This window comes from Phaseolus vulgaris, chromosome 2 (genome assembly GCF_000499845.2).
Source record: "Phaseolus vulgaris cultivar G19833 chromosome 2, P. vulgaris v2.0, whole genome shotgun sequence".
Lineage (NCBI taxonomy): Eukaryota > Viridiplantae > Streptophyta > Magnoliopsida > Fabales > Fabaceae > Phaseolus > Phaseolus vulgaris.
Window position 1 is genome coordinate 43,076,107 of NC_023758.2, and position 13,161 is coordinate 43,089,267.

General features: G+C 34.9%; 2 protein-coding genes across 3 annotated transcripts; both read left to right on the forward strand.

Annotated features, from left to right (window-relative positions):
- Positions 1-1,828: 1,828 nt before the first annotated feature.
- On the forward strand, positions 1,829-8,659 carry LOC137812358 (eukaryotic translation initiation factor 4B2). The gene is made up of 3 exons (XM_068614302.1): positions 1,829-3,542; positions 7,681-8,115; positions 8,293-8,659. The coding sequence occupies exons 1-3, from the start codon at positions 2,323-2,325 to the stop codon at positions 8,315-8,317; spliced, it is 1,680 nt and encodes a 559-aa protein (XP_068470403.1). The 5' UTR covers positions 1,829-2,322; the 3' UTR covers positions 8,318-8,659.
- Positions 8,660-10,546: 1,887 nt separating this feature from the next.
- LOC137812359 (GDSL esterase/lipase At3g26430) lies at positions 10,547-12,890 on the forward strand. 2 transcript variants are annotated; one of them, XM_068614304.1, is made up of 5 exons: positions 10,547-10,871; positions 10,951-11,160; positions 11,592-11,761; positions 12,051-12,321; positions 12,395-12,890. In XM_068614304.1, exons 1-5 carry the CDS (start codon positions 10,631-10,633, stop codon positions 12,427-12,429), a joined length of 927 nt encoding a protein of 308 aa, XP_068470405.1. In that variant the 5' UTR covers positions 10,547-10,630; the 3' UTR covers positions 12,430-12,890. The 2 variants fall into 2 exon arrangements, with proteins under 2 accessions (XP_068470405.1, XP_068470404.1); XM_068614303.1 differs by having other exon boundaries at positions 10,549-10,871; positions 12,412-12,890.
- Positions 12,891-13,161: the final 271 nt, after the last annotated feature.

Genomic DNA, 13,161 nt, shown 5'->3' on the forward strand with positions numbered 1-13,161 from the left:
ATCAAAATAATAGTTTATACAAGTTAACTGAGTAAAATAATATTTGTCAAAGAAACTGATGGAGATGATATTTTATACAAATTAACTTGGTAAAATAATAGTGATTTTTGTATTATAATAAAAAATAAATTATCTAAGAAAGTCTTGTTATGTTTATCCTTAAGAAGAATAGTCATAGTTAAAATATATTTATTGCATTAGAACTTTGTTTTAAGAAGAATGACATTGAGAATAAGATAAAAAAAAAGAGTAAATAAGATGAGGGTTTAATTGTTTATCACAAATAGAAAAGAAAGAAATAGTAAAATAACATAAATAATATATTTTTTAAATGACATAATTGTTCCTTAGTCGAAGGAGACATAACAAAGGAAATACAAATATTAAAAATAAATATAACATGAAAATACTATATATATATATATATTTGTAATTATTTATTCATTTATAGTGAATATATATACTATATAATAAAAAAAATATGTGAAAAAAGAGAAATTAAAAAAATGTATTTAAAAAATAGTTATTTATTGTATTTTTTATGCTTATTTATTCTAATATCTCACATAGAATAACAAGTTTACTTTTATCTAATAGTATTTAAATATTCTCCACTCTCTTTATTATTGTTTTGTTTGAAATATATAGAGAAAAATCATCTTCGATATTATATCGTGTTTCCTTTCCTCTGTTGTTTTCTATTTTTCAAGAGAAGGATTCTTAATAAGCATTTTTTCTTCTTCTACTTACAGATGTTACTTTTTGTCAATAATTTTTTTTTATTCTTTGCTTTAAATGCTTGTAAAACTGTTCTTAATGATTTGTGTATTGACAATACCATGATTTCGTTTCTGGTCGGACGATTGAACTACACACGTCCGTCGGAATTGAACTACACACGTCCGTCGGGCTGATCGATATTTTTGGTCCAATTACGCTTCATTAAAGTCAGTAAAACTAAATCATCTAAATATGATTCATTTTACTAATCTGACCTAACAAAGTAAGTCCATTAAAATAATATAAATAACATACATTTCAAAATGTAAGTATATCATTAATTAGTGTACTCTGACATCTTAATGCCGAACTCCCTTTGCTGACTTGAGTATTAGAGTATCTTCTGCAGGTACCCCATTCAATGTTTTCCAGAAGATTGAGTAACTGAAACTCGAAGAAGTAACTGAAACTCAAAGAAGTAACAAGAAAGGTGAAATATAGATCGACCGTCCAATAAGAAGAAGAAATACGAGTTTCTCAATACTTCTGTAAGTCCATTTCCCTAGTAAAAACAAATTGTTTATTTATGATAAGATGAAAACAAATAATAAATATATTAAAGGAAAAAATATAGTAAAAAGATATAAATATATTTCTGAATATTATTATTCGGAACAAACAAATAAAACAAATTCTGTTAAAATAAATATTATTTCACAGTTGTTATTATTACCTTCATCAATAAAGTTTGAATAGGAATCTTATATTTCAAAAGATTGATACCTTTTACAATTTTAAAAGGCTGGCACCATTTTAAATGGAAAAACACTTTATTACTTGAAAAAGTTATTTAAAACGAAAACATAAAATAAAAAGAGTAAAATTACTGAGTTAGGTGTGAAAAAATATTATTTTATGTCTCATTACTTCTTTCATGTAAATAAAAAAAGTTGGGTGAAATTATACTCTAAAGATAACAATAATCCAATGAAAAAGTGATGAAAACTTAACTAGTAAGTATGAGGACAAATAAAGTAAAAACGAACAAATAAAAGGAGAAATATTATTTAAATTTGATATATCTAAATGAATATATTATGTTGATGTTATAAGTAACAGTATATTATTTAAATTTGTAAATTGAAGAAGATATTATATTGATAAATAAAGAAGGAAATGATTTAGAAATAAAAATAGTAAAAAAAGGTGGAGTGAAAATGGCCTAAAAAAAAGAGTAACGAAAAAGAAGGTGGGTAACACGACGACGCATTGCTCTAGGCCATCAAAAAAATGCCCAATGCTGCTTTCCCAATTGGAAGGAAGAATGCACCCCTCATCCGCGCGTGAGGAAATCCAAATGCACGCGCCCACGCTCCCAAACGAAACGAAACCAACAAACACACAAACGCACGCTAATGTTGGGCTCCTTCATCATCCTTCTCACTCCCAACCAACGCATTCTACGCTCTCCTAATCTTCTCCCGTTTCCTCTTCTTTGCATGTCATCGGAGCTCCGGCTCCACTAGCGGAGCCCCGGCTTCAGTTCAAACCCAACCACAAATCTAAGCACAACTCCATTTTCTTTTTTTTCGAGATCTCAAAATGTCCAAACCCTGGGGCAACATCGGAGCTTGGGCAGCGGATTCCGAGCGGGCCGAGGCCGAGGAGCGCGAGGCCCAGGATGCGGCTGCGGCCGCCGAGACGCAAAACTTCCCCAGCCTCAAGGAGTCCGTCAACTCCAAGCCCAAGAAGAAGAAGGGCACCACCATCACGCTCTCTGAGTTCAACCGAGGCGGTTTCGCCTCTGCCGGCGAGCACCAGGGCCTCACGCGCGACGAGATGATGGCGCTTCCTACCGGTCCCAAGGAGCGCTCCGCCGAGGAAATGCAGTTCAACCGCCTCGGCGGCGGTTTCTCTTCCTATGACCGCTCCGGAGGTCGCTCGCGCGACCGCGACGGCGGAAACAACGACGGCTCTTGGGGAGGCGGTGGGAGAAGATCCTACGGCGGATTCGACGAGGAACGCAGGGGTCCGAATCCTAGGGTTTCGGAACTCGATCAGCCTTCCAGGGCTGATGAGGTCGACAATTGGGCGTCCGTGAAGAAATCTGTCCCCGCGTATGATTCTGGCCGGCAAAATCGCTATGCTGGAGGTGGTGGTGGTTTTGGCACCGGTGGCGGCGGTGGCGGAGGCGGTTTTGGTGGCGGAGGTGGCGGTGGTGGTTTCGGTGGTGGAGGTGGCGGTGGCGGTTTTGGTGGTGGAGGTGGCGGTGGTTTTGGTGGTGCGTCTAGGTCTGATGGTGTGGATAATTGGGCGGTTGGTAAGAAGCCTGTTCCTGTTAGATCTTCCAATTTTGGTTCAGGTTTTCGTGATTCCGGCGTGGAGCCTGATCGTTGGTCGAGAGGTGGTCCACCGCGTGAGACGGAGCGGATGGAGCGGCCGAGGCTGGTATTGGATCCGCCGAGGGTCGATGGTTCGGTGAATGAGGCTCCTGTGAAGGCGACAAATAAGGGCAATCCGTTCGGCGCGGCGAGGCCCAGGGAGGAGGTGTTGGCTGAGAAGGGATTGGATTGGAAGAAGATGGATTCAGAGATTGAGGCGAAGAAGACGAGCCGGCCCACGAGTTCTCACTCTAGCAGGCCTTCCAGTGCTCAGTCCAATCGCTCTGAGGGTCCCGGGTTGCAGGGGGTCGATGCTGTGCCGAAATCGAGACCCAAGTTGAATCCGTTTGGGGATGCCAAGCCCAGGGAGGTTCTGTTGGGCGAGCGAGGCATGGATTGGAGGAAAATTGATCTTGATTTGGAGCATCGCTCTGTTGACAGGTTTTGTTTTGTTTCTTGGTTAATTTATGCTTTTTTCTTTCATCTGTTCTTTGATCCATTGTCTCAACTTGTAAATGTTGCCGTGTTTTTACTTGGGATTGATAGCTGTCTTAGATTGGTCTTTATGTTTTTCTTTGTCGCGTCTGGTGGTCATCCATGATTCTCATGCATTATTCAACAGTTGCAAGTAACTATCATAAAGAGCTTTCGTCCCCATGTGTTTTTATTGTGCATTGTTGTGGTGTGTTGAGTGGGTTTGCTTTTTGGCTACATTTACGGATTAGGTAAATTTTTTACTGTATTTTATCATGTCTTTATTCAGTTTTTCGTGTAAAAACGGTCAGCCTTTCGGGTTTTTAAAGTTAGCATTAGTTGTTGTGCAGGATGGGCTATCTTGCTCAACGATTCTTCATTATTCCCCTAAATTTTTTATGTTGAGATGGTAATTTTTAGTACGATAACTGTGTTCATGGCACTGAATGAAGGTGATTATTGTTTTTAACTATTATGTCCATATCTCATTCTTTAAGAGTGATGCCTGATATTTTTTATCAAAAACATTTGACCTAGTTTGTCTCTAAACTGGCTCATTGGAGAGGTTGTCAATGCTCAATATAGTTTGCAGATAGGTTATATATTGTGGTGAAACATACTATTATTAATTCTTACCATAGTACCACGTGGCAATGTTGTCAGGATTTCGAGTATACTTGATAACTTGCTCGAGCTTGCAAGCTTGGTGTTGCAGAGCTGAGAATCTGCAACTGTTGCGGGATTGCAATTTTGCTTGCGAGATTGTGCATCACATTGATCCCTAAGGGTTTGTTTGCTATGGTTTTTATTACCCTATTAAAAACATGTGTTTGGGTGTTGTAGGCTGGGTTCATAATGACCCAATTCAAAAATTAGAAACGTAACCCTTTGCTCTAGGGTTCCCTAAACCTGAATCAGAATCAGAAACATCTCCGCTTTGTGATAGCGACGAGCTTTGTTGCTTGACTCCATTTGAAGCTGCTGGCTCTGGTGGTCTATCACCATCGCCAGTCATTCTGGATACTGACCTTACCTGTTGTGCCTGTTGTTTGGTGTTTTCTGGATGTGTTGTGTTCTTTCTTCTTCATGTTCTTTTCTGTTTTGGAAGAACTAGGAGTATTCTGTTATTTTTTCTTGTCTATATTATTTTTAGTGTATATGCATGTCTAGAAGTATATTTTATTCTCCCAATTGGTCCACTATTGATCCTTGAGTTTGACAGCAATGCCACCTGTCTTTAGGTGGGTTGGGTCTTTAGACAATAGTATAAAAGTTAATAATATTGTTTTCAAACCAATTTTTCAGATTGGAGTTCAAAATGCTTATAATATTATTTTGTCATTTAAATTTCAGACAATCAGACATAAATGGTTGTTTTATCTAAATGTTGATGGTTTTTGATTTTTGATTTCAACATAAATCTAAATATTGAAGGAATACTAACAGCCTCATCTTGTCCAAATTAATCAACACAAGTACACAACCTAAACAATCATAGCTTGCAATTTAAGGGTGGCTGTTATGGAAGTGTGTGCTTTTAGCTGTTGAATGGTATTACTTTGATTTATTTTTCACACCCATGCAGTTATTTAAATCTCCAAGTTTTGGTTGTGCATGACTCGCCAACAGCAGACGATTGCAAGCAATGAGGTTTGGGAAATTTTTTGGTTGGGTAAGATGAATTGCCTGTAGTGTACAGAGGAAGAGATCTAGAACTTCATTCCATTTGTGCCATACATTGGATTCTGGATGTGTTAGGGGAGAAGATGGACAAGCAAATTTTTGTACATGCCTTGAATTGAAAGAATGTTTTGAGCTTGGGTTGTAGCTGTATATCTCTAGATTATAATTCCAACAGCCAGGGGCTTCTGAAACATTTTATCCATTGCATTCCCCTGAACTTTTTTGTGGCTGTGTGCCTTGAGATCCAATTCAATGGATTGGCTGGGGAAATATGAAATATGGTTTGTTGTTAGTAGCTATTATGTGGGCTCTGGCAGTTTAGAGTAACGGTATGGGGAGTGAGCAATTGGTTTGGAAGCTAGTTTGCAGAGTGTGCCCATTTAGTTGTGCACTAGGTACGAGTAAAGGAAGTCAGGCAATAGAACAGAGGTGATGATGTTCTTGGATAAGTAGGCACTAGACAACCTGAGATCCAGAATGTTGATAACATCAAAGAGACAGTTGTGGTAGCACCTAATGTAGAAAAATTGGTAGAATCTTGCGTTATGTTGTTTGGGCTTGTGTGGAGAAGACTTACAGAAGGCCCGATTAGCAGAGTAGAATTGATTAAGGGAGTCTAATCTCCAGAAAGTAAAGGAAACTGAGATAAACTATATGAGAAACCATTAAGAAGGATTTATAGGTCAATGGTTTGTCTATAAAGACATGATTTAGTATGGAACATTGTTATCATTTTATCCATGTAACTGTTACACACCTAGTGGGGATAAAAGGCTTGATTGGTGTTGTATTAAGCTCTTGTTATGCAGAGTTGAGATTGTACTTGCAGTACTAGTACTTATTCAAGTTATTGGTATAAATATTACATTATACTTTCATTTGGTTACTACTAAAGTTTTCTTTCAGTCTTTTCTAACTTTTAATGTATAATTATGACGTGATTCGTCATACTTAAGGATAATGAGCTGTCCTTTAATCTCTGTTGAGCATGTCAAAATTATGTTTCTTTTAAATTTCTAATCATTGTTGTGAGAAGGGTGTGTCCTAAACACAGCTGAATCTCCATTGGCTGGTGACCTACTGTTCAAGTGACCATGGGGTTGGTGTGGTAGCAAGAGTTTGCAAGTCACTGTTGGTCAGCCTGATGTGATGTGCTGGCTGTTTTTCTGGGTGCACAGTAGTTCCCATGCACTCTGTTATTAAACTCTGACCTGAGTCCCTTCCTTGGGGGTGTTGATGTTGATAGTTAAAGACATCAGTTTGCCTCCTCCAGCTTTGTTTTCTTCTGACTTTGTTTCAAAACTGTGATTTGTTCCCATTTTATGTTTTTAATTCTGCTTCTTTCATATCTGTTCTGCTTATGGGTGGCATTTACCTCTTTATTTGTAGCTTTTTTTCCTTTTTGTGGTTAGAACCCTTGATTTCTTTTTCTTTAATTAGTTTGCCTCAGTTTGTCACTCTGGTGTGTTTGATTGTTTTTATGCTTGCGTTTGGCTGCCGTTGTCACCACTTTTTGGTCTCTGGATTTCGTTATGCTTGGCTGGACTTCTCTGATTTTGGACTTATTAGGGACTGTTTGGGTGAGTTTCTCCATAAGCCTCTTCTGGAAGAGAAAAAAGAAGAAAAATTGAATTTAGTTTTCCCATAAGCTAAAATTAGCTTATGCATTAGGCTAATTTGTAGTTCTCCCTTCTCTTAATATTTTTTTAACTGGTGAACAAGTTATTTTTAGCTAATGGAGAAGTAATTTTATTTTAAGAAGTGCTTATGGAGAAATTTGTCCAAACATGCCCTTACATGTTGTTTGGGGCTTTGGGGTATTTTGATTACTGGGTGGTATGAAAGTACTGTCTTTAGATATCAGTTTGCATGTCAAGGGGGACCCTTAAATGAGAAAATCAAAGGCTTCTAGTAGCTGTCTACGTAGGACATGGTCAATAGTTTGATATTCAGGTCTAGTAACCTAAATTCTTCAAGTGAAATGGATTGTGTTATTTTTCGTTTTCCCATGATTTTGCTATTTGTAACAGGCTTAACTGGTTAAGCTCGAAGGAAGGAGAGTGTTAGAGTCTTAGGATTAATAAAGTTATTTGCCTTGGGCTTGTAGTTACTAAGTACTAGACACATTGTTTAAGTACAAGTAGAAGTAGATTGTGGTATTGTCTTGCAGCTATCCCATCAATTTCAGTATATTAGTTATCTTTCTATCAACTTTTCCTCTTCCTTACCTAAACCTTTTAATTCAGAAAGGTGGACTTGCTGTCTTAAATCTCATTCTTCTCCTTATTTATTGTTCACCTTGCTTGGTTACGCACAGCGTTGCTACCTACTTTAGTGTAACCAATTAGGTCATGCTTTATATGTGAGTTGTTGTCTTTTGAAATATTCATTTTCCTTATTGACTCATCTGTTAACATTTCAGGCCTGAGACAATGGAGGAAAAACTATTAAAAGAAGAAATTGATAATTTGAAGAAGGAACTTGAGAAGGAGTCTCCAATAAATTCAAACAAGGAATCTGGGGATGAGGCTGACCAAACCAGTACAAATGGAATATTACAACAGAAAGAAAAGGAGCTGGAACTTCTTGTCCGTGATTTGGATGATAAAGTACGGTTTGGACAGAAAGCCGTTGAGAGGCCAGGTTCGTCAGCAGGAAGGTCTTCTGGTTATTCTGATCGGCCACCTTCTAGATCTGGTTCATTTGAGGATTCTAGAAGTGTAGAATATACAGATAGACCCCGATCAGGTGGTACAGGTACAGGAGATGCGTGGACCCGTCCTAGTGGTGATGACAGAAGACAGTTTCAAGGTAGCCGGGAAAAGGGGTGGTTTTCTGGCAGCAGAGATTTGAATAGGTGAGAAATACACAATTCTGTATTTGCAGTGTTATCTCATAATTCTTACCACCTCTGGTAATAGTTGTGGTGTGGCTTTGAATTCAATTTTTGTTTTTGCCTTGTATTTTTTGGCGGATGTAGTTTTTAAATGTTGGGAAGTATTTGATAATGCTGATATTTGTTGTTTTCTTACAGGTCAAATTCAAGAGAGAGATGGTGAACAGCAGTTTTGAGTGGATTAAGAGTTATCTTCAACTTTTGATGACCAGAACCTAATACTATTTTATTACTTGTCTTTTCTAATCGTTTTGTTCATTTTACTCCAGGCATTTGGAGCAACAATCATTGAGTACTGGCACAAACTTTTGCCTAATCTGTTATTGCATCTCGAAACATTGTAAATTTGTTTTTCCTCTTTATGTTAATTTTTTGGGTGTCTGGATGAAGGCAGAAAGCCTGTAATTTTATTAGGACTAAATTTTTATCGAGGATTATTGAACTTCCTAGTTAATGTTAATGTGATATTGTTCAGATATTAAATTATATTCCTTTCAATTTTGCATCTGCTCCATTGCCAAATTTAGTGCTTCAAAACATCATCAGTAGTTTCAAGCAGCTTTCCTCTGTAGCTGTGAAGGGTGGTCAAAATTTAGTATCCTATATATGCTTCAAAGTTATTCTCATCCCATTATGTATGTATGCAAAGGCAAGTCCTTAAGCTTGGATCAGAAACTTTTACAGACTAATTCTTTTTAGAAATATTTTAAATGGTTTTTGCTGAGAATTTAATAATTTCATATTAAAATTTTGAAATCGTGAAAATTTTGATCATTTAAAATTGTAGAATTTCATATTCTATAAAAGAAAATATTTGAAATTTCTTATCATCCTCTCTGAAACCTGTCTTCCCTACCCTTCACGTGTTCATTTAAATCTCTCAATCTTCTTCTCAAATGAAAGAGTTTGCCAAAGTAGTTCATTTAATATTAATAAATAAATAAATATGAATTTGATTTAAATTTTGATAGACTCTATTTTTAAAAAATTAACGAGAATTATGTTTTATCTGATAAATATTTTAAAAAGTGAATTAGTAGCATAAAAATAAATATATATTCCAAACGAAATACGAAGAATTGATATTACTTATTGAGAGTTCAATTAATTAGTATTTTATTAAATATTGCTTTAAAAATGTTAAGAAAGTTATAGGAGCAATATTTTAAAAATGAATTTAAAAGAAATGGTTTTATATAAATATTGTAAAAATATTTCAAGCGTAGATATAATTTAACATTTACGAAGATTTTAAATGGAATTTTTTAATTAATTAAAAAGTAACAAATATTATTCATATAATATAATTTTTTATCTGTAACGGTTATTATAACGTGAAATAAATAACGTTCATGTGAGACAACAAAAAAAAAACGAAGAAATATTGTTTTATAAATTGTTGTACAAATAAAATTAGAATAGCTCTTTTGAGGACGAATTATACTGATTAATTAGTGCAAAATTACTCACAAAAATATTGCGAGTGTATAAATTAAGCCTATTCTTATTTTTTTTTCAAAAAAATAATTATTACATTTTTCAATAAAATAAAATTTTAATATATATTGATCACATTTATTTTATTGCTCCAAAATTAATTTAATTTAGAGTTTTCATTATAATTATGGTCGTGATCTACAAAATAAGTAAATTGCTAACAACATATTACCCGTATTTCCCAATAACTATGTTTTAAGGTTCAGTAACATTATACCGTTTTAAAAACAATTTTTTATTATAATAACTTGACCTCTGTATCTGTGTCTGTTTTCTTTTTCATATTATCTTCTTCTTAATAATTAATGAATAAAGTATAGTTAATGACCAAAAAATTATTAATAATAAATAAAATCATATTTCTTTCTTCGAGATACAATGTTAAATTACTATTTTTAATGTAAAGTTAATACTTAGATTTTAATGTAATTAATTAGTTAAATTATAGGAATTTTTTTACCTATCTTTCCTAAAATTATATTAAGCAACACTCATGCCTTCTTTCCTTTTTAAATAGACATCTCTTTTATATTCATAATTAAATGACACTCACCTTCTTTGTTATTTTTAAATATACATCCACTTTTTTTTTTTAATAAATGATACTCAACCTTCTTATAATTTTAATAAAATAATGTTCACCTCCTTTATTCTTTATTTTTTAAATTATTCAACTTTTATAAAAACATTCTTAAAGTAATATCAATTTCAAAAGTAGAGGAAATGTGTCATTTGTTAAATTTTATTGAAGAACTACACGAAGAACATTTTTTTGTTCCTTCTTTGTTTTAACATTTAGAAGAAGGCACACTAATAAAATCAGTAAATTTTAATAAAATATTTTAATTTTGTTTTTGCACTGTCAGAATAAAAAAAGCATTAAAATTGATGACTTTGTTTGTGCCAAATTGGGGAATGCAAAAATATCTGAATTGAATGAAGTGATATGTGAGAGTGAGAGGGTTTCTTAACGAAAACCATGTCAGTGAAATTGATACAATTTGTGAGATGGCTTGTGATTTCAACAACACTAATGCAGAGTACTGTGATTGGTGGAAGAGAAACCAATTTCAGAGCCATTTTCAACTTCGGAGACTCCAATTCTGACACCGGCGGTCTCTCGGCGGCGTTCGGACAAGCTCCTCCTCCCAACGGAATCACTTTTTTCCACTCTCCAAACGGACGATTCTCCGATGGCCGCCTCATAATCGATTTTATAGGTAAGAAAAAGTAGCAATTAGATCTGTTCTTTACTGAAGCATCATCGCATGAACGTTTGATGAAAAGGAATTTGAACAGCCAAGAGCTTCGGCTTGCCTTATCTGAATGCTTACTTGGACTCGGTGGGGTCCAATTTCAGCCACGGAGCGAATTTCGCCACCGCCGGATCCACCGTCAGACCTCAGAACACAACCAAGTCTCAGAGCGGATACAGTCCCATTTCCCTAGATGTGCAGTTCCAGCAATTCCGTGATTTCAAAACCAGGTCCAAATTCGTCCGCGAACGAGGTACAGTACACATCACTTCTACATGTTGCATATGCAATTGTAAATTCAAATCCCAATATCACAAATTAGCTAGCTCCAAAGTTCTCCGTATTCAAATTGAAACTCCTAATTTTTTTATACCAACATTTAATCATTATCGTAACATATTACTCTTTATGGTTCTCGATAGTTTGGAAATTAAATTCATATATTTGGCAAAATTCACGTAAATTTCATCTGGTGAGAAAATTAGATAAATTGTGTTGAATATATAATGTAGTGGGAACATTTTCTAATAACAATAATGTCTCCTTGGAAAAGACTTGGGTTGGATTTCTGCTCTTGTTGTTAACTATTCCTTAGCTAAGTTCAACTAAAGGGAGAAAATTATGATTAAAATGGGAGAAACTAAAAAAGGATGCTAAATGATAAACTATTTTAATGTGATACAGGAGGGGTGTTTAAGGAGTTATTGCCCAAGGAGGAGTATTTTTCTGGGGCTCTATATACCTTTGATATTGGCCAAAATGATCTCACAGCTGGCTACAAACTCAACTTCACCACAGAACAAGTCAAGGCCTATATTCCTGATGTATTGGGCCAGTTCTCCAGAGTTATAAAGGTCAGTTATGTACTTACCTTGTATTTTTTGGATTCTCTAACTTTTCAAAGAGATAATTAGTGTAATGTAAAAAGAGTGTGACTATAATATTTATTAAACAATTAAGGAATCTAAGTGTAAGAATTAAATAGCCAAGAGTGTTTGCAAAATTTAAGAGAACCTTAGAACTTTATTATTTATTTTCCTTTCTAGAAATCCAGAGAATTCTGTTCAAACATCTCTTGTTATAATTTGATGTGGTGCATGTAATTTACTGAAGCACTGCATTATGATTAATCAAATGAAGTAGGGTGTGCATGGGGAAGGTGGAAGGACATTTTGGATACACAACACAGGCCCTTTGGGATGCTTGCCATACATGCTGGATCGCTATCCCATGAGCCCAGCCCAAATGGACGAGTTTGGGTGTGCCAAACCATTCAATGAGGTGGCCCAATATTTTAATAAAAGATTAAAAGAAAGTGTTGAGAAACTGAGGGAAGAATTGCCAGATGCTAAAATCACCTATGTTGATGTGTATAGGGTAAAGTACAGGCTCATCAGCCATGCCCAGAAATATGGTATGGTTTTTAATTTCTCTTTCATTGTTGTTGCGTATTTAAACTATGAAAATGTAGTGAAATAATAGTGTAGAATTTTGGAATGAAAAGGTTTTGAGAAGGGGTTGATAGCATGCTGTGGACACGGTGGGAAATACAACTTCAATAATAGAGAGAGATGTGGAGCAAGCAAGCGAATGAATGGGAGAGAGGTTGTGATAGCCAAAGCTTGCAAAGATGCAAGTGTGAGGATCATCTGGGATGGTATCCATTACACCGAAGCTGCCAATAATTGGATCTTCCTGCAAATACTCAACGGCTCGTTTTCAGATCCACCTACGTCATTAGGAGATACAAATTCACGTTCTTGAAATACTGGATTTTGATCTGTGTGCTTCAACTAGCAGGTTTTACCAAGTGTTTGATGAATCCTGCTCACAAATTTTATTCATCTTTCATATATAATTTTTACGACAGTGTAACATGTTAATTAGGATTATGTGTTAACACACTCTGTTAATGTATTAGAGACTACAAAACTAAGAATCTAGTGGAGAAATATGTTAAATGAAAAATAAGATCCTTTCAAATGTTTGAATTTTATTTCTTATATTTATCTTATATATGTAATACAGGTGCTAATTTGTAAATAAAATAATCTTAAAAATAAAAATAAAAGTATTTCAAGTAAAATATTATAATAGAATGTAAACTTTTTGTTGAGAATGAATTTTGTAAAATTAAATTATCTTTAAAGTTCACTTTATGATATCATAATTTTATAAAGTTTATAATAACATGAGTTAAATTTAAAGTCGTAAAATCTACTTTTAATAGATATCATACATAACTCGTGAATGT